Below are 22,079 nucleotides of genomic sequence, written 5' to 3'. Positions count from 1 at the left end.
CACGTTAATACGTAGAACTATAAGTAACAGATCGGCCACGTTGTTGTCAGCGACTGTAGCTTCCCGCGTCTGCTGGACTTAACGTAGAAGCAACCAAAGTTCCTTCGGAGCAACTGCTTAGAGCCTTCATACCAGTGTTAAGAGTAAACAGTATTAGCTAAATTGGTGTCAGGATTATTTGTTCCCCTAGGAACTAATAGAGCGGATGTCATCCTTATGACTAGAGGCAAAATCACTTGAACCTTCCACTGTGATCCTTTCAGTAGAACTTTTTGGGATACTCCACGTAGTCCTTATCGTTACCAGTTAATTGCCTCTTATTCTTTGGCTAGTTGCATAAATAAAAGTGCCAACATTTTCGAACAGTCTTGCAAAAACGATGAGTGAAGTACTTAATGCCATCTAGTAGGATTTACTAGAGTTAAAAGGCAACATTTGGGACAAGTTTGACATGGCAACATTCATGAACAAATACTTGCCTCAAGCATTTGTTTACGAAGTAATTATATTTATTTTAATAAATAGCCTAAAGAGAATAATAACAAAGTATGATAGTAAAAAAGAATACAACAATTTTGTAATAGAGGTATTTATTTTTCTGCGTATGCCAATGCAGAAAAAAAAAGACAAGCCCTATTCTGATATGGTAACACTGAACGTCCAACTATCAGTTTGATGATTGATGTTTCACACGGCTACAGAGAAAGTAATTGCAAGTTTTCCGAGATTTTTAACTCTGAATAGTATTGAAATGAATATTTCCGTGTCGTGAGAAATGCTGTTATTGTCGATCGGAGAATGTTCGCTGTGCCAAAGTACGAATTGTGTAATGTTAAAATGTTCCAAATTCAGAGTGACTGACAACTTATATCTTGGTTTATGAAGTATTTTTACGTGATTTGTTTATTATTCTAAAAGAATGCCGAGGGGAGAGCACAGGCCCAGTGTCCTGTTGTCTCGGGAGGAGAACGAGCAGGTTTTCAGCCTCATAGGCCCAAAATGTCAGGTATGTACCTATGTAAAATACTAGGCCTCTGTGGCCTCCCTCGTGATTCAGAGCGGCTGTAGATTACGTATCTCGTCACAAATCATAAATAATCGTATTACAGTTGATATCGATGATAAACTAATATAACTGTCTGTGTGGTATTGACTGAATAATTAGCAACATGATATAATAAAATCATATGTTTCACAAGTCAATGATATGAATTAATTAATTCATGAATTAGCTTATTTAACAGCATTACTTAATAGTGATTCACTCTACATTTTAAAGCAAATGTTTGCATACTAACACTTAGAATCAAACAAAGCACAACAAGTGATTTCTCTTCATTGTTTCTATTTGGAGGTGAAAGTGTATCCTTTAAGCATTTATAAATTTAATTAGGTACAATGAACTGGGGCTACCTGACTACCATGAAATCAGTTTTTTATGACATCATACAATCCCAGGTTAACAATTAGCATCTCAACTTCCAAGGTGGTGCTGTTGTCCTCGCTACATTTGATAATTTTACATACTTTTGATATATGTAATAATAATAAATAATAAATAATTTTCATAATACATAAATGAAATAATATGATTTGTTTTGTTTTAATTTATATAAACAAAAAAATGTTTACATCGATTAATTTAATAAAATGTTAATTAATTAAGATATACCTAATTTATTTGAAGATAGTTGGAAGTAAACCCATCTACTGGCTGGCTTTTCATTACACTATTGCGAATAGTCTTACATTATGTTATGTCTAAATTAATTTCCTTCTGCATACTTCTAAAACTAATACAAATAGAGCATTATTCATTGATAAAGCATGTATATATATAAATATTTCCTGTTTAGTTGTATTAAAATAAACTTTACATACCTACTTCATAATGTTATTTTAATTTGAAATCTTGATTGTAAATTTGGCTATCCCTGAAGAACTATTGATAATTTTGCATACAGATTTTAGAATATTACTTGACTAATGCTTAGGGTAATGTACTTTAAGGAATTTTAATTCATATTTATTTAATCTTGTATGTTTGAGTCATGCTACGTCACATATTGGATACTTAAGTTGAATTTAAATATAAACAAAATTGTATACTAGCTGTTTATCTGCGACTTCGCTCGCTTAAATGCCCTTGTGAATAGCTTTGTATTAAAATGAGATTGGGATAGTTGAAATAAAATATCCATAGCGCATTTAAAATACACACAACACCACCTGTAATACAATACAGGTATTTCGCAAATCCCACTGGAACAATATATATTTCAGTTTGTTCTTAATAAATGTTATGGTTATGTGTAATTTTGTTTTTAAATAAATATGATGAATTAGTAATTTATTATTAACTAGCTTATGGCAGCGGCTCCGCCCGATTGAATTTCCCATGGGAACAGTTATTTTTCTGATGCAAATAGCACCCTCCTCCAAACTACATTTATGCAAAATATTTCAAGAATATTGGTTGAGTAGATAAAGCTTGAAGAGGTATCAAATAAACAAACAAAAACAAGGTACTTTACTTACTTACTTCCCTCGAGGACTGTTTTCCGCATTTAGGCCTCTTGTCTGGGCCCTTTCTGCGTGCGGAGTCTGAGCCGCTGATCATTCCAACCAGTCCAGCTCCTTCAGGAAGCGGAGCACCGCCGATGGTGAACGGCAGGCTTCGCTCATGGTCCCTGGATTTCCCAGGAACTCTTGTCTTGTTGATGCAACGCCACTACATTCCAGGAGAAGGTGGCTTGCAGTTTCTTCAGCCTCCATGCATGCTCTGCATAGTGGGCTGTCTGTAAGACCTAGGGTGAAAAGGTTTGTTTAGTGCACAATGACCAGTAATGATGCCAACCATGATGCGTAGATACCTCCTTGGTAGTGAGATCAGACGTCTTGAGTAACGACTGTCCCAGTCAGGTAGTGCTTCCCTGGCTTGTCGACATGTCTCCAGGGTCTGCCATATTTGGGTTTGTTCTTCACTTATGCAAGAGCGGAACCAGGAACGAACCTGCGCGAAAGGGATCGGCAGAGGGCCCACAGGGGGGCAGCTAGACCCCCTTTTCGCAAGCTCGTCTGCTGCATCGTTGCCCAGCGAATTGCTGTGACTTTTAATCCATTGGAGGGTGACTGAGTTATACTTACAGAGGTTTTCCAAGGATTCGTGACAGTCCAATATGAGTGCAGAGTCCACGTAGGCACGACGCAGGGCGTGTAGGACCGCCGCACTGTCGGACAGTATTATGATAGACATATCTATTACCTTTTTCCTAGTAATTTCCATTGCTGCGTGGGTAATTGCTAATGGTAGGTAAAACAAGGTACTATCCTAATACAAAAGCACTTTTAATATTATAGTCGGGGTTATAAGGATTAGGATAGACATATTGTGTCTAAATTATAAAATCACTAGATGTTGCCCGGGGCTTTGCTCCCGTGGGATTTTTGAGATAAAATATATGATGCCTGTAGCAATCTTGGATAGTGTACCTTTCTAATAGTGAAAGAATTTTTTAAATTGGTTCAGTAGTTTCGGAGATTACCTGCCTCAAACATACAAACTATCAAAGTCACAAACACTTACCTCTTTGTAATTATAGTATAGATTTGTAGTATTAATGGTCACAGGTAGTTGGCAACATAACAGCTACAAAGTGTTTCCAGCAAGTGATTTAACTTGTTTAACGACAGGCTGTTAAGATTTTATATTGCCTCATTGAGATTACTTTCCCTGACAGTAATAGCTGTAGGAACAGGCTCTGTCACTTTTATTTGCCCATCTTTACATACAATGCAACTGATTATTTGATAGTTTAGGCGAGTTGAAAACTAAACTTTAATAGTTACCTGTTCTTCTTCGTGTCATGCATAAAAAGTCAAGTTATTTTATAAACGTGTAATTAAACATGTTAAAATCCCTAGTAGACCACTACATATCTTTCTGTAGATGTCGTATGAGGTAACTAAAACATAACCTAGGCCGCTGATATATAGGTTACAATAGCATTCCCAACGAGTGTTTACATCAGGCAGTCATATTTCTTACGCTCAATCCGGCCTTAGCAACGTCACAGAGGTAACTAGAAGGTAACTGGAACATGTGGAGATGAGAGAGAGAAAATCAACTTAACACAGCTATCTAAATAGTAAACCTAAGCCTACCTAAGTAGTGGTGAGACATATATTACGATTTCAACAGTGCTTCAAAATAAGGTGCAGTTTACATTAATAGAAGTATCTTGACAAATTCTTAAAAGAGCACAGAACAAAAATTATGTAACAAAGTAATTTGTTAATGCTAATTTATTAAAGAGCTAGGCTTTGTTGAGACACGACTTGGCAATGGAGTGGATTTTCAATAGCTTTCTCCTCATTTTGCAATTCTACATAATAATTATAATACATCTGAGGTTGTTTTTATATTAAATATCATGTATCTGCTAACTGTTAGTAGAGTACTTGTTGTACTGTGGTATAGGTATTTGTATCAGGAACCAACATCAGAAAACTGAAGTCTGCATACTTTAAAAACTAAAGAAGAAATTGGTATTCTTCATGTAACTTATAAAAAGTCTATTAACATACAGAATGGATCCTAAAATAATTTTCATAAACACATTCCTGATTCTTTATAAAATCACTGTCGTTTTTCGGCAGTTGTATTTAAATATGTACAGATTAATATATATATTTTGTGATATAATCACTTTAATGTAAACATGTTCGATCTCAAATTATCAATATTCATAATTATGTGATATCATAGGAATAATATACTTGAATACATACAATTTCCTAAAATTACATAATCATGAATACATATAATTTCCTAAAATTACCAATTAAAAATCACATTAATTAATATAAGATTTAAATAAATCCATACACTGTCTGTCTGCGTTGTTTTCGCGGCTAAACCGCTGGACCAATTTTGAAATTTAGAATAGATATAGTTGATGACCCGAAGTCAAACTTGCTACCGTGGGCGGAGCTACGGGCTACAGCTGGTGATTAATAAAATTAGGCAGCCACTATCGCCAACATGCTTGCCAAGGGCAATGGAAATCAAAATTAATTTACCGGAGTCAAAGCATTCCTACGAAATATACTAAAAAATTACATCGAATAAACGTATTAAGTCATTTCAATTATCGTGTACCTATTTATTTAAATTTTTTTCCTGGTCACATACCTATTACTTGAAGATTCAGGATTCCTTTCTTGTTTCAGAGTTTAGCGACAGCTGTGGTCCAGCTCTTCACCACCGAAGGGCCAGGGCATTCAGAATGGAAGAAAATGGACACGGGCGTGCTCTGTCTGATAAAGGACAACGGCCGAAGGTCGTACTTCTTCAGGATATACTGCTTGTACAGGAAGATCATGATATGGGAGCACGAGGTCTACCTCCAGATAGAGTACAAGAGCCCCAGGCCGTATTTACACACTTTTGAGGCGGAGGTGAGTGTTTAAGATAAAATGTTGACTTTATTAACGTTATGTTAAAATATCACGTTTCAATAGTTGGCCTTCTTACTAACGATTTAAATCTTTCAAAATTTCAGTACTCCTAACTACAGGCGAAATTTCTAGAAGATTGGATTGATATGAATAATTAAGTAACAAACAAATAGACTTACTTTACTTACATAATAATATAATAATTAGGATTAGGATAAAGCGAAATGTACTATCAACATGCGTCGAGCAAATAAATAACAAATATTTATTTTTAGATCCAGTAATATATTTCAATCAAAATTTATCGATTGTGTTCCGACATAGCCATTGCCCACTCACAGTTTTATTACATGTTAGATGTGTACATTATATATGTATTTGTTTTTAGGAGTACATGACGGCGTTCAACTTCGCGAACGAAGAAGAGGCGAGGATTCTAAGGAATATTCTTATAGAGAGAATCGAAATGAGGAAGCAGAGGCGGCAAGGTATGTGGACCAATCGGAAGTTTGAAACAAATAGGTAAAACCGATATTTATACAGGTCGTTCACCCTTAGGGCTGTCCATATGAGAGCTATTTATCTATTTCATACCTTGGGATTGGGGCTCAAGCCAGACATATAATATTTGTTTTTGACATTAGAAAAGTATCTGATTTCACTATAGTAAATAAAATGCCAAGTGCAGCAGATTTTTATTATGTGAATCGAAGCATACATGCATTTGGTCGCTACGTCGACCCTAACTGCTTAACATGAGGAATTAGGCGACAATATCAAGGACCGTACCGACCTGAAGGGCCTATTGAGGGAAGCGTCCTGGCAGTACCGAGTGTACGCTGAATATGTCCCATTACCTCACACTCTATTCCGAGTGCTGTTTCTGCTATTTGAATCACCCTGGGCCGTACTTAGCGGTCCCTAGACCCCGCTCCGTTTTGAAGCTGAAGCAAGAAAATTATGCGGTCAGATGGAGAGAGACCGATTTACCTTGCTCCCTTCGCTGAATTATTTTTACAACTTGGGACAAAAATACATTTTTTGTATGTATATATGTTTGTTTGTTTGTTTGTTTGTTTGTTTGTTTGTTTGTTTGTTTGTTTGTTTGTTTGTTTGTTTGTTTGTTTGTTTGTTTGTTTGTTTGTTTGTTTGTTTGTTTGTTTGTTTGTTTGTTTGTTTGTTTGTTTGTTTGTTTGTAACGCGATAACTTCCGTTGGTCTGATTTTGATGAAACTTAAAAGGTATGCATGATCTGTCAATAGAATTTTTAAGTTCGTGGATTATCAAAATCGGTTAAGTCGTTTTTGAAATATGCGCAATTTTGTAAAAACTCATCAAAAAATTATTGTGTTCGCGAGGTCTAAGTTTGTGGCGAACAACTAGTATAGTAACATCAAAGCGCCTCTTCTGGGACTACCTTGTTTACTTAAGTTACTTATGCATGAAATATGTATGTACATAACTTAGTAGCTAAAGACTTAAAAAACTATTCCAATTACTTAGCGTATACCTTCGATAAAGTAGATAATTGATTGTAAGAGAAACTGAAAGTTTGCCGGTCGATGCCTTATTATAGGCGTCATTATCGTAATAGGGACGAGAACCTTGATACCATCGGATCGATAACCGATGCTATTTTATCAACTTTGATATTTTTAACCTCCGTAGAAAAAGCGGTGTTACAAAAGGGTACTGATTAAAATTAGTTTTATTTTGAAAATGGCCCTAAAAGGAATATTGTAAGAAGAACAAAATACAGCTCCGTCCACAACAGTCTATGTTTGACCTCGGGTTATTAATTATCAATTCCAAATTTCATCAAAATCTGTTCACTGGTTTAGTCGTGAAAGCAGACAAAGACAGACTTTTATAATATTAGTATGGATATGGAAGTATGGATGGAGCGTTGGTGATTTTAACCGAAAATCATTACATATTACCGACGTAGCGACGCATAGAGAACCATGCAGTGTAACTTACGCGCGATTGACTGTACTGACACTGGACAACTAATTTTAACTAATTATTTTACTAAAATATTTCATACATGTATATATTATAATAATTTTCGATGTTAAGTTCATAAAGTAATGGATTCGTAGAGATATTCCAAAGAGACAACTCAGTTGGTTTACATTTATTTACATACCTAAATAAATGGAATGTATAATAGAATAGAATAAATGTAGAATGCGCCGAAAAAACTCATGACAATGCGCCCTATGACGGTAAATCGATTGCCTATTTGAAGTGAAACAGAATGAACAAATAACTATAATAATGTGGTATGATGTAATTGTTTACTAACACAACTAATGCTGCCAGACGAACGTGCGTGAGATGACTGAGTTTATAGTTTTATATACACATCTACAAATAAAATATTGTGGCAATACTTTTTTTATATTATGAAAATCTTAATGAACCACAATGTCGCTCCGAATGAGGTCTAACGCGATTAAATTCGTCGCTAGGGGCGCTGGTGTAGAGAAAGTTACATGCCAAAGAAAATTTGATCAGTTATGTAATGCGCATGAGCACAGATTATTAAGTATTTTTTAGCAGCTAGTTAAATATATAAATAGAAATCTGTTCACTCCGATGCTATTGAAAAGGTAAACAGGTCCTTCAAATATAAAAGTATAAAATCGAATCGCGTATCAAAACCATAATAAATTATATTACACCTAAGCCATCCTCAGAAATCACTCTCTATTGAAAAAACCCACTTAAAAATTCGTTGCGTAGTTTTAAAGATCTAAGCGTAAGTACATAGGGATAGACAGACAAGCGAAAAGCGACTTTGTTTCATACTGCAGTGATTTCTAATAAAGCTATACTCTATTGGCATTTCGGAACGACTGCTACGGAAAGAAGAAATGCCGAAAGAAACTCATTTAAAGAGTGCTGTTCCTGTGTATCTGTGTATCATGTCAGCAATGTTTATGGCCACTTCTAATAAATTAATATGAATTCTCTAGTAGTAGCCATATAACCATAAATAATAAAAATAATGTATAACGTGCACGAAGAAAATGATGAATTATTGGCAAAGCGAGACAGCTAGATTAAGATCGTATAGCAAGTGTAAATCCATTAAATCCGCGAGGTACACTTTCGCTGAGATACTACTTACGACAATGACCGAATTACGTCGGTACCCATGACAAAATGACGTGTTTTATATGTGTGTCTGTCGTAAGAATCATAACTACATATGAAAACAAATGTATGGATCGATTGAGCGCATTTTTTAGGGTTCCGTATCCTAATGGCAAAGATTCACAGATTCATGTCAATCTGCCTAAAAATTTTCGAGGTCTGCAGGCCTTTCATCATCAATTTTTACGAAATGATTCCAATTGCAATTCAGTTTAGTTTAGGAATCTAAAAGGTATCGCATTGGTATTAAAAATTAAATTGATGGTACGAATTTGCGATGCAGCTCAGTTCCACAAAGTTGCATCGCTTTATAAGAGATGATAATAAGCCCCCTTGTCTACTCGTATGTCATAGTCACAGCCACTTTATACCCCTAATCTATATAATAACAGTAAAGTACAATAGGACAAGCACGTACATTCTTATTATCGCTATGGTAACCGTGTTTGTTACGAATATAACCTGACTGATTACTCTACAGAAAAAAAGCGCAATAAAAACCTTAAGTTTACTATAATAAGATTCATTTCATTCAAAGCCAGATGAGCAAAGGTTTTTCTCTAATAGTGAGGAAGTTAAAAAAGAGATAAGTGCTCAATCCAATAAATCCATTAGAATATATAATGTAGCAAAATAGGGTTACCATCTATAACAAGAATTCACGTACTTGGTCTACTGTCCAAATCAACTTTTCGACTCACAACATTGAATGTGATCACTTTAACTTGTACTAATTAAACGCCCCTTTCAGAACGACGGCAGCGTTCAATGATGGCGACGCGAGCGAACTCGGGCGGCGCAACTAACAACCGTCAGAACGGCGTCGCCTCCCCGCTACCCGCGACGCCGCCCGCCCCTGCGCCCGCTCCTGCGCCCGCGCCGCTCGCCGCTCCGCTTACAAATAAACCTTCGTTTACTTGTATGTATATTTAGCTACGTTTCAATTTCAAATAACATTTCGATTATTACTACGCCTGGTTCTGACAGAAGGGGCAACTAGGAACTGCTGTCCAGAAAGTGCTTTCATGTGGTCAAGAAGGATATGCATGCCTAGTCTAACAACTAACCATGGGAAGTAGACCAATAAAAAATAGAAAAGTGAACCCTAGACTTCGACCTTCGTGGCTGAGAATGAAACCGGGCCGAGATAAGAGAGAGATCACCATCTCAGCCACATTGAGCCCACAGCTGGACTGAGGTCTACCTACATCATTATATCGGTTCCTTTCAGAAATTGACTCGTTCAATAGGTTTTTGTTTAAATATACATTTTATCCACTATCTAAAATACTCTATAATTTTATAATTCGTTACCTCTATTCAACTTATGAACAACTTTTTGTTCAACTTTTTGTTGGACATTTCTCACATTTTCCCAATGATATCAACTTTTGAATAGTTGACAAACCGGAAAAAACTAGTTTGAACAAGAACTTACTTGTGTTTCCTTACAGCCGGCTACACATTAAAAGGCACCAAGAAGCCAAAAGGAAGGAAACTGACGAAAGCCGACATCGGCGTGCCGCACGGCTTCAAACACGTGTCACACATAGGGTGGAGCGCCGCCACAGGTGATAATATCATTATTTATTTAGGAAAGAAAGAGTCAGAGACTAATTGAATCATGACGACTTTCTTTGATTTTGGGGATCAACCGTTTAGCATACTTTATATATTTATGACTAGATGTTGGCTTCGCTCCTGTGGGAATTCCGAAATAAAAAATAGCCTATAGCAATCTTGTATAATGTACCTTTCTAATGGTGAAATAATTTTTGAAATCGGTTCGGTAGTTTCAGAGATTACCCGCCTCAAACATACAAACTCTTTATAATAATAGTATAGATATGTCTCTTTTTTTAAATACTATTAAAAAAAACTAACTCGGTTTACACGATGCAGGCGATTAACTTCGACGAAATTTTAATCACGAAAACAATGATTTGTGACGAAAACTGTTGGAAATAAATACAAAAGAAAAATCAATAATCCTATTTATTTATGTTTTAGGTATATATATATATATATATATATATATATATATATATATATATATATATATATATATATATATATATTAAAACATTAATCATTGATGATATACAGTAATAGTAAACGATATATTTTTTGTATGGCCGAGAGGCCTGTACACGTTCCTCTTGAAACCTATAAACTTCTATTCCCAGGATTCGACGTGGAGACTCTGCCGGACGACGACGAGATGAAGTCGTTCTTCCTGAAGGCGGGCGTCTCCGAGAGCCAGCTGCAGGACCAGGAGACGCGCCAGTTCATATACGACTTCATACACGAGAACGGCGGCATCGATGCGGTCAAGAACGAGCTGCATAATACCAAGAAGCCTAGCAAAGGTAACGCAAATATTGTTTGTATTAGTCATAGACAAATATTGTAATAAATATGTATATTCTAGATGAAATAGATATGTTTAAGATGATTTGGGATGACTGTGTACGATGCAGCTGTATTATTATACGAAGATTTAATGTTGGACAGTGCATTTTCATAAAATATAACCAAACGTAAAAAGTATAAACAAAAATTATAATATAATTTATAAAAACAAACTCAGCCGATTCTCAAATTCGGTTACATTATGGGCCGTCCATTAATCACGTGAGACTTGAAAGGGGGGGGGGTTTAAAAAAAGCACAATGGACGGCCACTAGACCGTCGTCTATACAGTATTCTCTTTTTGATTTGTTCACCTTTTAATCATGTACATTAAAATTGAAATATCAAGTGGGTAAAAAAAAGCACTGTTTTTAATATTTTTATTTTAAACTTAAATGCGTTTATATCTATAACATGGGTATGTATGATGTGTTGCGTTATGGGCACCAATATGAGACAATAATATATTTTAATCGGTTGCTACAAAATCTACTAACGCCTCTATTGGCGCTATGATAGATAGATATATAGATAGATAAATCACTTATTCCTTAGAACATGGTGATACTCTTTATCAACTGATAAAGAGTAAGGTACAGGATATTCTGCCTATTAGGCGAGGAATGTAAAGTTAACACAAACATGAAAAATTGACATTAGAGTACGTATCATCTGCCTTGTACATAATTTTATACATTTAGTCAATATTAATAACCATCATAATTAGATTCAAATGTCATAATAATTTTATGTTACTTACTATTTATATTTGAACTAATAACTCCACTATAATACATTGCAGACATGTAGTTTAGCCTATTAAACATGCAATATAATTTAACAGTATATATGTAGGTATGTGCGCGGAGCGGTGGTGGTCTAATGGTTAAGACGCCCACCTGTTGAACGAAAGGGCTCAGGTTCCAATCCTACTCGTACCACATGAGGTTGTATACCAATCTGACTCATGTAAAGTAGTTTTCATCGACCACCACTTGCTTCCGGTGAAGGAAAACATCATGAAGAAACCTGCTCATTGGTTGATTATTAACCTGTGTGTGAAACGGAGAAGGCAATGGCAAACCACTTCATGAACAGTGCCAAGAAAGTTGTGTGTGTTCCTATCCACGTAATGCCCGCGGCCCACGGCCATGAGGAATACGACTATGAAGTAAGTGTGTGCGCAGGGTGGAGCGAGAGCGCGGCGCCGGCGCCGCCGGTGCCGTCGCGGAGCCCCGCGCCGCCGCAGCCGCCCGCGCCGCGTGAGTACACCACATTACTACTTACACTCACTGCTATTTTGTCAGCGAAACTTTGTTACCAGCGACTGTAATATTAACCTACCTTTTTTACACATCTATGTAATTTGACAATTAGACCTCCTTGAATCCTACTAATATTATAAATGCTAAAATAAGTTTGTTTGTTTGTTATCTCTTCACGCTCTATCTCTCAATCTTTTATATAGGATTGTCTCAATCAGGGTAATCTCAAACTCTCGTTATGTGTACACTTTCACGCAAAATCCCCTGGACGGATTGTTATGAAATTTAGTACATGGGTAGAATATAACCTGGAACACCACATAGGTTACTTTTTATCCCAAAATTCCTACGGGAGCAAAGCTCCGGGGCGCAGCTAGTCCTGTATATTTTACTGACTTTTGCACTCATAATATTAGTTGGAATAAAATAGTTTTACATATCTCATATTCGGTAAGTAGGTCCTTATTACCCCCAAATGGGGCTTGTAAGTGACTTATAAGCGCTCTAGGGTAATAATGTAATATGTCGCTTCGCTATTCAGCCTTGTTTTCGTATAAATTTAGTAGTTATCAATTTTAAATAGATATGGCGATCTAAATTTCGTTCTTAAAAAAAAATTAAAATTTCTTTACTTGGTTCTTTTTAATAAAAAAAAGGCGGGAATAGAAAACTTTTACTTTAAACATTGTTTATTTTTGAAATTTTTTGTATATTTACGTTTTTTTCTACTTACCTCACAATCGAGATATAAAGCAAAGTAGTTGGCTCGAGTTTAAGCATCAATTGCACCCTCGAACTAAATATCTCGGGCTGCAATTGATGCGTTACAGCCCTTGGCTACTAATCTACTATTGATAGTGAGGATAATGTAAATGTCCCGCCCGCAGCGTCGCGCGCGCCGCCGCCGCCGCCGGCGCCCCCGGCGCGCGCGGTGCCCCCTCCCCCGCCGCTGTCCGCGCCCCGCAACCCCCCGCCGCGCCCGCCGCAACGTGAGTATTGTTACATTTTATATTATCATAGCTTATTTTGTGATTTGCATTATATTTGTATAAACTTGTGTAGCGTGTCAAGTTACTGTCTGTAGATTGAAGCGTGTAATGATATTCACATATGAAACATTTGATATTGTATTCGTATTAATTTTCCAGCAAGTTATAAATAAATATATAGGGACAAATCACACAGTTTGAGTTGGCCCCAAAAGCAAATTCGAGACTTGTGTCATGGAGATACTAACTCAACGAAACCGTATTTTATAACATATACATATTTAGATGAACACCCAAGACGCAGGTCAATCTGAAAAAAGATCATTTTCCGTCTTGATCTGACCGGGATTAGAACCCGGGACCTCCAGTGTAGCAGTCCGGCATGATGACCATTATGATGAGAGATACAGAGGTCGTCAAAAATAATAAAGTTACAACTCTTGATTTAGCTGTCAACTCGTAATGTGACGTGTATTACTACCGTGTGTTGTGTCCAGCGCCGTCGAGCGGGCCGCCGTCAGTGCCTCCCCCTCCCCCGCCGGGCGCGGCGCCGCCTCCCCCTCCCCCTCCCCCGCCGCCGCCGCCGCCCGCCGCCGCGCCGCCGCCGCCCGCCCCGCCCGCCCCGCCCGTCCCCGACAACTCCGCCGTGCCCGCCGACGCCAGAGCTGCCTTGATGGAAAGCATTCGGAGTGGGAATAAAATGCTCAAGGTAAGAAATAATAAATCATTTATAAGGATATCTATACTATTATTATGAAGAGGTAAGCGTTTGCGAGTTTGTATGGTTGAGGCGGGTAATCTCCGAAACTACCGAATCGATTTAAAAAATTCTTTCACCATTAGAAAGGTACATTACCCAGGATTCCTATAGGCTATATTTTATCTCAAAATTCCCACGGGCAACATCTAATCATTTATAAGGAAAATATGTCAATCATTCCAAAGTTAATGTATTTTTTTATTGAACAAACAAGGGCGGAATTTTCTTCTCATCTCATATCACATGGAGATGTGAATTCGCAGTGAGACGCAACCGACCAATCACAGCGCGCCATTGTGACGCGGCGACAGTGTGATTGGCTAGCGGTCCCGATAGTGACATATGAGTTGCAATTCCACAGATTCGAGAAATGGTCTGCGAGTTTTTGAAATTGTTATAGGTTGTCGCTTAGATTTTAAATGTTTGGAACTCCGCCGCGGGCTGTCATTAGTGTTCATTAAATCTTACTATAGACATTAATCAATGTAATTACCTTATTTTATAAATAAGTAAAGTATGTACGTTAATTTATAAATGTTTATTAAACGCTCGTGAAATTCACCCATAAAGGATTTACTCAAGAAAGATATCTTACCACAAAATGTATTACTTGAAATAAGTTTTAGTTTAGCCTAATAAAGGAATAATGTCGTGACCTGTTTAGGGGGCCCACAGGCTGCACGGCCATAAAGAAGCGAATCGTCATCCATCTAAAATTGTTGTGAGAAAATTAAAGGTAGCCGTCCGTATCTCACTCCCTAACCCAGTAATCCCGTCTACTAACATCCAATTTACATATCCAACACTACGTAGATCTTTTCTAGACAATAGTTGACATTTTGGAAGTCTATTTGTGCACAGCAATCGTCCCGATGGTGATAGTCCCACAGGGAGAGATACTATTTTCTTACATTTATCCTGTTATTCATAAAACAGATAAAAGCTTACTTGAAACTAAAGTGTGTTTCGTCATTATCGCACTTTACAATATTTGACATTGATAGTAAGGGACAAAAAATTATTTAGCTTAAGTTATGCTTTATGTTTTTTATGAATAACAGGGTGTCTTACAAAGGAAGCTTTTATTGTCGTCACCGCGACATCTTGTTTCATTTGATCAGTGATAAACGTACTGACAAATTCAATAAAACCTTGTAAAATGGTATTTAATTACTCTTCATGTTGGCTTTGGCCTCATGAATGTGCCTATGTATTTTTATGTACACAGTAATATATGTATATCAAACGTAATATAATAATTTTATGTACCAAAAAGTAATAAACCTTACGTATTTACTTTTAGTTTCAACTACACGCTTATTACTCATTTCTCCCTCTTTCGGATCAATTGGAAGAGATTTCTTTAGAAATAAGCAGCACAAATACTTCAACGTATATCCTACATATTATATTGTTGTATGTGGAATACTCGCAATATAAACTCGTAGGATAATCATATAAACGTTTTGTTAAATAAAAATGCCTCAAAAGACTGGCAAAGAATAATTGTAGTTTAATAAAATAAGGAATATGTAATATTACAGCCAGTGGATCAAAGCGGGGCGAGCGCCGCGAAGGACGACAGCAGAACGAACCTGCTCAGTGAAATCCGACAGGGAACGCAGCTCCGATCGGTGAGCATACGCACTGTTATACCATATTACATTCTGCCAAGTTATAGCATACTACAATCTGCCAAGTTATACTACTGTTATACCGTGCTACAGTCTGCCAAATTATACCATTGTTTGTTATACCATACTACAGTCTGTCAAGAGTTTATCAACTAATTTTGACCATTCTATTACTCTACAATTTTTATTTCTTTAGATACTCTTAATATCTCCCTCTCATCTCCACATGTGCCCCATTAGTGTAAAAAATAACCTTAAAATTTTGAAGGTTAGGCTGTGATTTTACAACCGGCTGCTTCTATTGCGTTAACCATCATTAGACGACTTCGGTGCTTGCCTCTGAACCGAGAGGTCCCGGGTTCGATCCCCGGTCGGGTCATAATGGAAAATGATCTTTTTCTGATTGGCTCGCGGCTTGGATATTTATCTATATATTATAACAAATACATATGTATTTGTTATAAAATATAGTATCATTGAGCTAGTATCCCATAACACAAGTCTCGAACTTACTTTGGGGCCAGCTCGATCTGTGTGATTTGTAAAAAAAATAAATAATTGAGAATAGTATGAAAAGGCGATGTATGTATAGAGAATGTTCCCCACACGGCAGGTGGCGGCGCGGCCGACGCCGCAGCCGCCACGGCCGCGGCCGGCGGGGCTGGCGGGCGCGCTGGCCAAGGCGCTGGACGAGCGCTCGCGGGTCATGCACTCCTCCGACTCCGACTCGGACTCCACCAGCGACGGCGAGTGGGACGACGTCTAGCCGAGGTATGTTTTGTCTCTGTCGTTTGTATGAACGTTTTCCGAAATACAATTGTAATTTTTTTTTGTAGTCGGCAGTTTACGTTCATAAATTGTTTCTTTAAATGTTTAATTTTGTTTCTCATATGAATATAATTGTGTTATTGTTAAGACTGATATTACATTTTTCACATTCAAGTCGCGTCAATTTGGTTCTATAAATGTAATATTATACATATGTTTAATCACAGATACATACAATTTTGAGGTTATATAAACGTATTTGTATACAAAAGACAGAGATGTAATATATCAGGTCAAAGTCTAGGATTCCGCCTGTGATAGAAATGACTTCAAGTTTTTTTCGTGAAAAAATATCTGTGCGCTAGATACATAAAAAACAATCTTATGATCCCGGTGATAAGATTCACAAACCTATGACAAATAATTCCGCCATTTTCAAATATAAAATCGATAGATTATATAAAAATCAATCGATCGACTTAAGATCTAGCGCACTCGTATTAAAACATGCATTATTTATAATTATGGGCGATGTTTTGTTTTTTTTTTATATCAGTTGATTATAAGTAAAATATAATATATTTCATGATTGTAAATATGGTCAAAAATGTGTCAAGATGATTTTTTAAAAGTGCCCACGGGTGAATTTCACGAGCGTTTTGAACGCCGCCGCGGGCTCTCATTAGTGTTTATTAAATTGTACCATACACAGTAATCAATTCAATTATCATATTTTATAAATAAGTAAAGTACTGGTACAATGTTAATTTTATAAATGTTTAATTTAAAAAAATATATATTCTTCAAAAAAAAAATATGTGCGACACTAATGAAACGCTACATGCCGCGTTCAAACAGTCGTGAAATTCACCCACATAGTTGTAATAAATGTAATGTGTCCGTAATAATAATATCCTGTTGTGCCTATAATACTAATATACGATTTTTTTCGATTACTACTCGATGTGAATACGATTTTTTTGACTAGCACTTACGCTTGAATCCACTCGTTATCCTATACAAAATTCGCTTCAGCTGTCAATGTGTAAATTTGCAAAATTATAAGATTTTTATTATGTATAGAAATATTGTGATAGTTTTTATTTTTAATGAAAATTCGTGTTTGAAATTATTAATACAATCTTGGAATGTTGTAATATCTATTTCAAAATAAGTACCTATCGCTCAAAATAAAGCTCACAAATATATTTCTAAACAGGGTGTCGATTCTGCTAACGTTACGACATAATAGTGTTTCGACGACCTTATACTTTAAGTTTAGGCAAGACAAAAATTGTTTCCCATTTATGATATACTGTTACAAAATAATTGAGACACGATTGTGGGCAACAGAATCGACATTCAGTCTATAAAGAGTAGAAACCGGATTTTTAACAACAAAATTTATTTAGCCTGGAGGATATAGCCCCCTCATTTATTTGCTACTCTTTATAGACGTACGGTAAATTTATTTTTGACTTATTTCTCGATAATGGTAATTAATTATTCAAGTTTATAGACCTATTCTGGATTATAATTGTACTTATATTTTAACAGTATTAACGAAATAATATGGAACAACCGTAAAATGTGTATAAATAGAATTTAATTTGTGTAATCATTACCAGATTCGTAAACGCCTTGCGCTGCAAGGATGGTTTTCTAAAATGATTTAAAATGCTCACTTCTCGCGGTGAAATGAAGAGGGCGCTTGATCAATTTGAGCTTGACAAGACACGGCCAAAAATCGCCAACGCGGAATTCTTGACGTAAAAATTACGTTCATCCGAACGCGACTACAACGATAGAATGAAAGTCGCTTGGAACGAAACGGCACGATAGTTTCGGAACTATTAAATACACAACTTTAAAGATTTTGATTTTTAGAGTCAAGTTGATTAAAAAGTCAAGATTATTTATCTTTTTGTGAATAACTAAACAAAAATGCTTACAGTTGCCAGTATTCATGAACTAAACTACCGCCCTACTAGATTCTAACGCAAGAAGTTAGCGCGAGACGTTGTGGAGCGTGATAATAAGGAGTGCCAAGTGTTAGTTTAAAGCCAGTGCCTGCAGTAGCGTTAACGACTAGTCAGCGTCGATTGTGGAGGTTCGGTATTCAGCTGTGGGGTGAGCACGAGGTTTTACGAGATCACGATCTTATCTAAATTTTCTATGTAAATGTTGTCGAAGGTGATATTACGTACTCGCAAAAACTGTTGCTAACCCCACTAAAGTCTATAAGAAGTTCGACCTCATTCAGTTGTTAATATTGCGTGCTATAGATAAATCTGCTATAGCTATTAATATTGGTTGTTTTCGATAGTAGCTCTTATTGAGATGCAATAAGAACTAACAATTTGACAACCGAAGTCGGTCATATTTGTTACAGACTTAAGCTGCAGTACTCTTGGTATGAGTTTTCAATTCGCATTCGATTACGTTTATGTTTCATCTCCAATCAATTGTGTAGTGACGTTGTTATCATATTTATAGTTATAGATCATTTGTACCGCACCGCTCCTACCCGGCATGAAAACGTTTATTGAAAACTGAGCTTTAAAGCATCCCCTAAAGACATAATTTAGATTGACAAGATGAGAGATAAAAGCGAGCACTACGCTTATTTGTTGTTAATGTAAAATATGTCTTCAGAGAACGCTTTAAAATATACTTTCCAACGCCATCTTGCGGGAGCGCTGCGGTGCCTTTATCCGACTACGGCGAATCGATTGTGGTCTGAAATTGAAGTCTGTATAGGACCGTAATAATAATGATCGAATTCGAAGCGAAACCTCGCACTATACGTACAGTACGTGACATACATTGATGAAACAATAAAAATGCAGTGCAATGCTCATATATTTATTTAAATAATCAATATCGTTATGTTTAGCTTTATTTGCTACCGTTTTCTTTCGCCACTTTCTGCTACTTATGAATTAGTAATGATTAAAATAAAATATTCTTTAATTTATATCTTTGCATAATATGTTAGAGTTATTGCACTGCAGACCGTTTCAACTAGAAAAAACTTTAATATTTTATAACAATAAACTTTATTTAACAAATTCCGTTATTATTTATCTAGTTGACTCGGTCGTATAGCCTTTTATTTTAGTTTTTAAGTTTATTTTAAGGATATAAATATTTATTTACATTTTTATTCCATACGTCATGTTTACGCGTAACATTTGTATAATTTAGATTTTGTATAATTTGTATATAATGTAACGTTACGAGATCGACTGACATGGTGATTCTAAAGCGAAGAACAATCATATCTAGTTAGACAATCGTATATTTATGTAAGTTAAAATGCGTTTTAAATTTAAAATCGCATCAAATACTGTTTAGGTTGATGTAACTTAACAGACTTTTAAAAAATTTCATTGCTTCCTTATTTATTATAAAGAGACATGCATTGTTTAAAAAACAATACAACTACATCAAAAAAATCCTAATTAAGTATAAAGTTGAAGTGAGACGTGAGCTTTGTGTATGTTAACTGAACATTGGCGGACACAGCACTGCTATAGCAGTACATATACCTTCTATTGTGTGTCGTCCAGTGTTCGCTGTTAAGCACTTAATAAAGTCAAATTGCGATCAGAGCGAGTTACTGTAAGACTCGGAAAAGTCCTTTACGCCTTGTGCCCAGGCCCAATCCCATCAACTAGTTGTGTTTATTGTTTATGGTTATACCCGGGAGTAAACCCATCTCCGGTTGCCATTCGTCGTACACGTAATATGTTTGATCTAGTGAACATTGTTCCGATTTCGGCCATCGATATAAAGTCGATAGGATTATAATAAATAACACATGTATTTATTATTACTATTTTTATTTTTATATATACTACATAATGCTATATATATAATACATAATGCTCATGTCTGATATAGTGATTGTATCGCATGCTCTAAAAATATTTTCCATTATAAATTTGTTTTTTTTTTTTTTTAATTCAAAATCATCGTTTTGGCGAACGGTGGAGCCATGACACAAAAAATAAAATCGTGGTTTTTTTGCTATTGATGAGAGCGAAAGTTTAAACCACGATTAAATACATGACATATAGACATATCTCAAATACCTTATGAATCTTAGCCCGCGGGGTGAGAGGCGCGGGGCGGACGGCAAAGGGAATTAAGAGACTGCCGCCCGCGACCCTCTCGATCCCCTTTGTCGCCTTCTCCCCGCACCTCTGTCACCCCGCGGGCGAATATTCATATTTCTATATCATGTCTTCTTGCATGAATGCCGCAATAGCAAGAGCGTTTATTCCAGTAGCTGGCAATTCATATTCATAAATATGAATTTGTAAAATAGTGCGAAACTAATTTTAGATTGACGCATTAATGACGAGGCGTGCGACAAGTAAAATATATTCCCTTATTGCAAGTTTTCGAATTAAACTCGATCGTCGAAACTTCGTAAGCTTCGAAAAGATTTCGCCAATAGATATTGAATCTTATGTATTCATTATAAGGTCCAAAATAATTGATTGTGAACATTCCTCAGAGAGAGTGAGAGAAAACAGATAAACTTGACTGATAATAAGGAATTGAAAAGCTATATTCACAATTTTATCGCTCAAAATAATAATAGTGCCTAAAAAATTATTGATTTCATATAATAGTGAGTCTTATTTGATTTGAAACTAAAATGGAAAGTTTTCGAACGCCTCGTTAAAATATGCGCTAGATCCTGATATGAGAATAGATATGAGTATATAGAATTGTGGCTAAATGCCTCATAGATTGTCCCAGTTAACGACATTGAATCGGCTTCAGCTGGTCAGAATCCTAGTATTCGCTCCAGCTCTCGTCTGCGCCTAGCCGATCCGAATGATATTGACCCTTATTCCATATATGTAAAGGGTTTTCCTGGTTGGCTAAATCCGATTCCAGTTCGATAACTATGGAGACATCCTTCGAATTCGGCCATTTGTGTTTCAATACAACAGAAAATTACTATCAATAGAAAAAAAAATTAGACTTATTAAAGTTAGGTTATGAATTATACTTAGTAATAACTTGTATATTGTAAAAAAGGGCGGAAGCTATTTTTATAATATTGAAATGTATGTTTTCTATTGTTAATGTCTTGAAATGTTCGTGCGCAATGTTAACTAACAAAATCATGTTATTAATACCATCTGTAACATTATGTTGACTAAATATAAAAATAATACAAGCTATTTTTATTTTATTATCCCTTTCAAGAGACCACGCCATGAAAGAATCCCGCGGCAATGTGGAACCATCAATGACAGATCGCCCACGTTGTTGTTGTCAGCGACTAGCGCCTCGTCTATGGGACTTGTCTTGTCTTGTCCATCGTCTAGCGCCTCGTCTTTCGTAGCTCTGATCCATATTTTAATAATTGCTGCGTCTAAAATAAAAAGTATAAATGCATTCTAATGAAATAAGACAATCAAATGTCACTTTAATTAATAATTATAGTATAATTACAACACATTTATTATAGTATAATTTCAACTTGACTCCCAACATTTGTGAAGTCACTTAGGGTAATTTTCATCAAGCTAAAAACAAAAATATATTGCGCTTGTATGACACTTGGCATTAGTTACACTATTAGGAAACTAATAGGGTAGTGTCC

At 36.1% G+C, this 22,079-nt stretch overlaps 1 protein-coding gene across 2 annotated transcripts; it reads left to right on the top strand.

Moving 5' to 3' along the window:
* Positions 1-666: 666 nt before the first annotated feature.
* LOC128670438 (actin nucleation-promoting factor WASL-like) lies at positions 667-21,652 on the top strand. Of its 2 annotated transcripts, XM_064435998.1 has the most exons (13): positions 667-815; positions 919-1,006; positions 5,233-5,460; positions 5,849-5,948; positions 9,374-9,541; positions 10,077-10,193; positions 10,809-10,991; positions 12,222-12,296; positions 13,187-13,288; positions 13,786-13,997; positions 15,593-15,682; positions 16,296-16,453; positions 18,405-21,652. In XM_064435998.1, the coding sequence occupies exons 1-12, from the start codon at positions 799-801 to the stop codon at positions 16,446-16,448; spliced, it is 1,533 nt and encodes a 510-aa protein (XP_064292068.1). In that variant the 5' UTR covers positions 667-798; the 3' UTR covers positions 16,449-16,453; positions 18,405-21,652. The 2 variants fall into 2 exon arrangements, with proteins under 2 accessions (XP_064292068.1, XP_053602072.1); XM_053746097.1 differs by having other exon boundaries at positions 16,296-21,652.
* The last annotated feature ends 427 nt before the right edge of the window (positions 21,653-22,079 follow it).

The sequence above is a fragment of the Plodia interpunctella genome, chromosome 5 (assembly GCF_027563975.2).
Source record: "Plodia interpunctella isolate USDA-ARS_2022_Savannah chromosome 5, ilPloInte3.2, whole genome shotgun sequence".
In the NCBI taxonomy this organism is placed as follows: Eukaryota; Metazoa; Arthropoda; class Insecta; order Lepidoptera; family Pyralidae; genus Plodia; species Plodia interpunctella.
The sequence above is the reverse complement of the archived record's forward strand: the minus strand, read 5'-3'. Positions and strand labels throughout refer to the sequence as shown.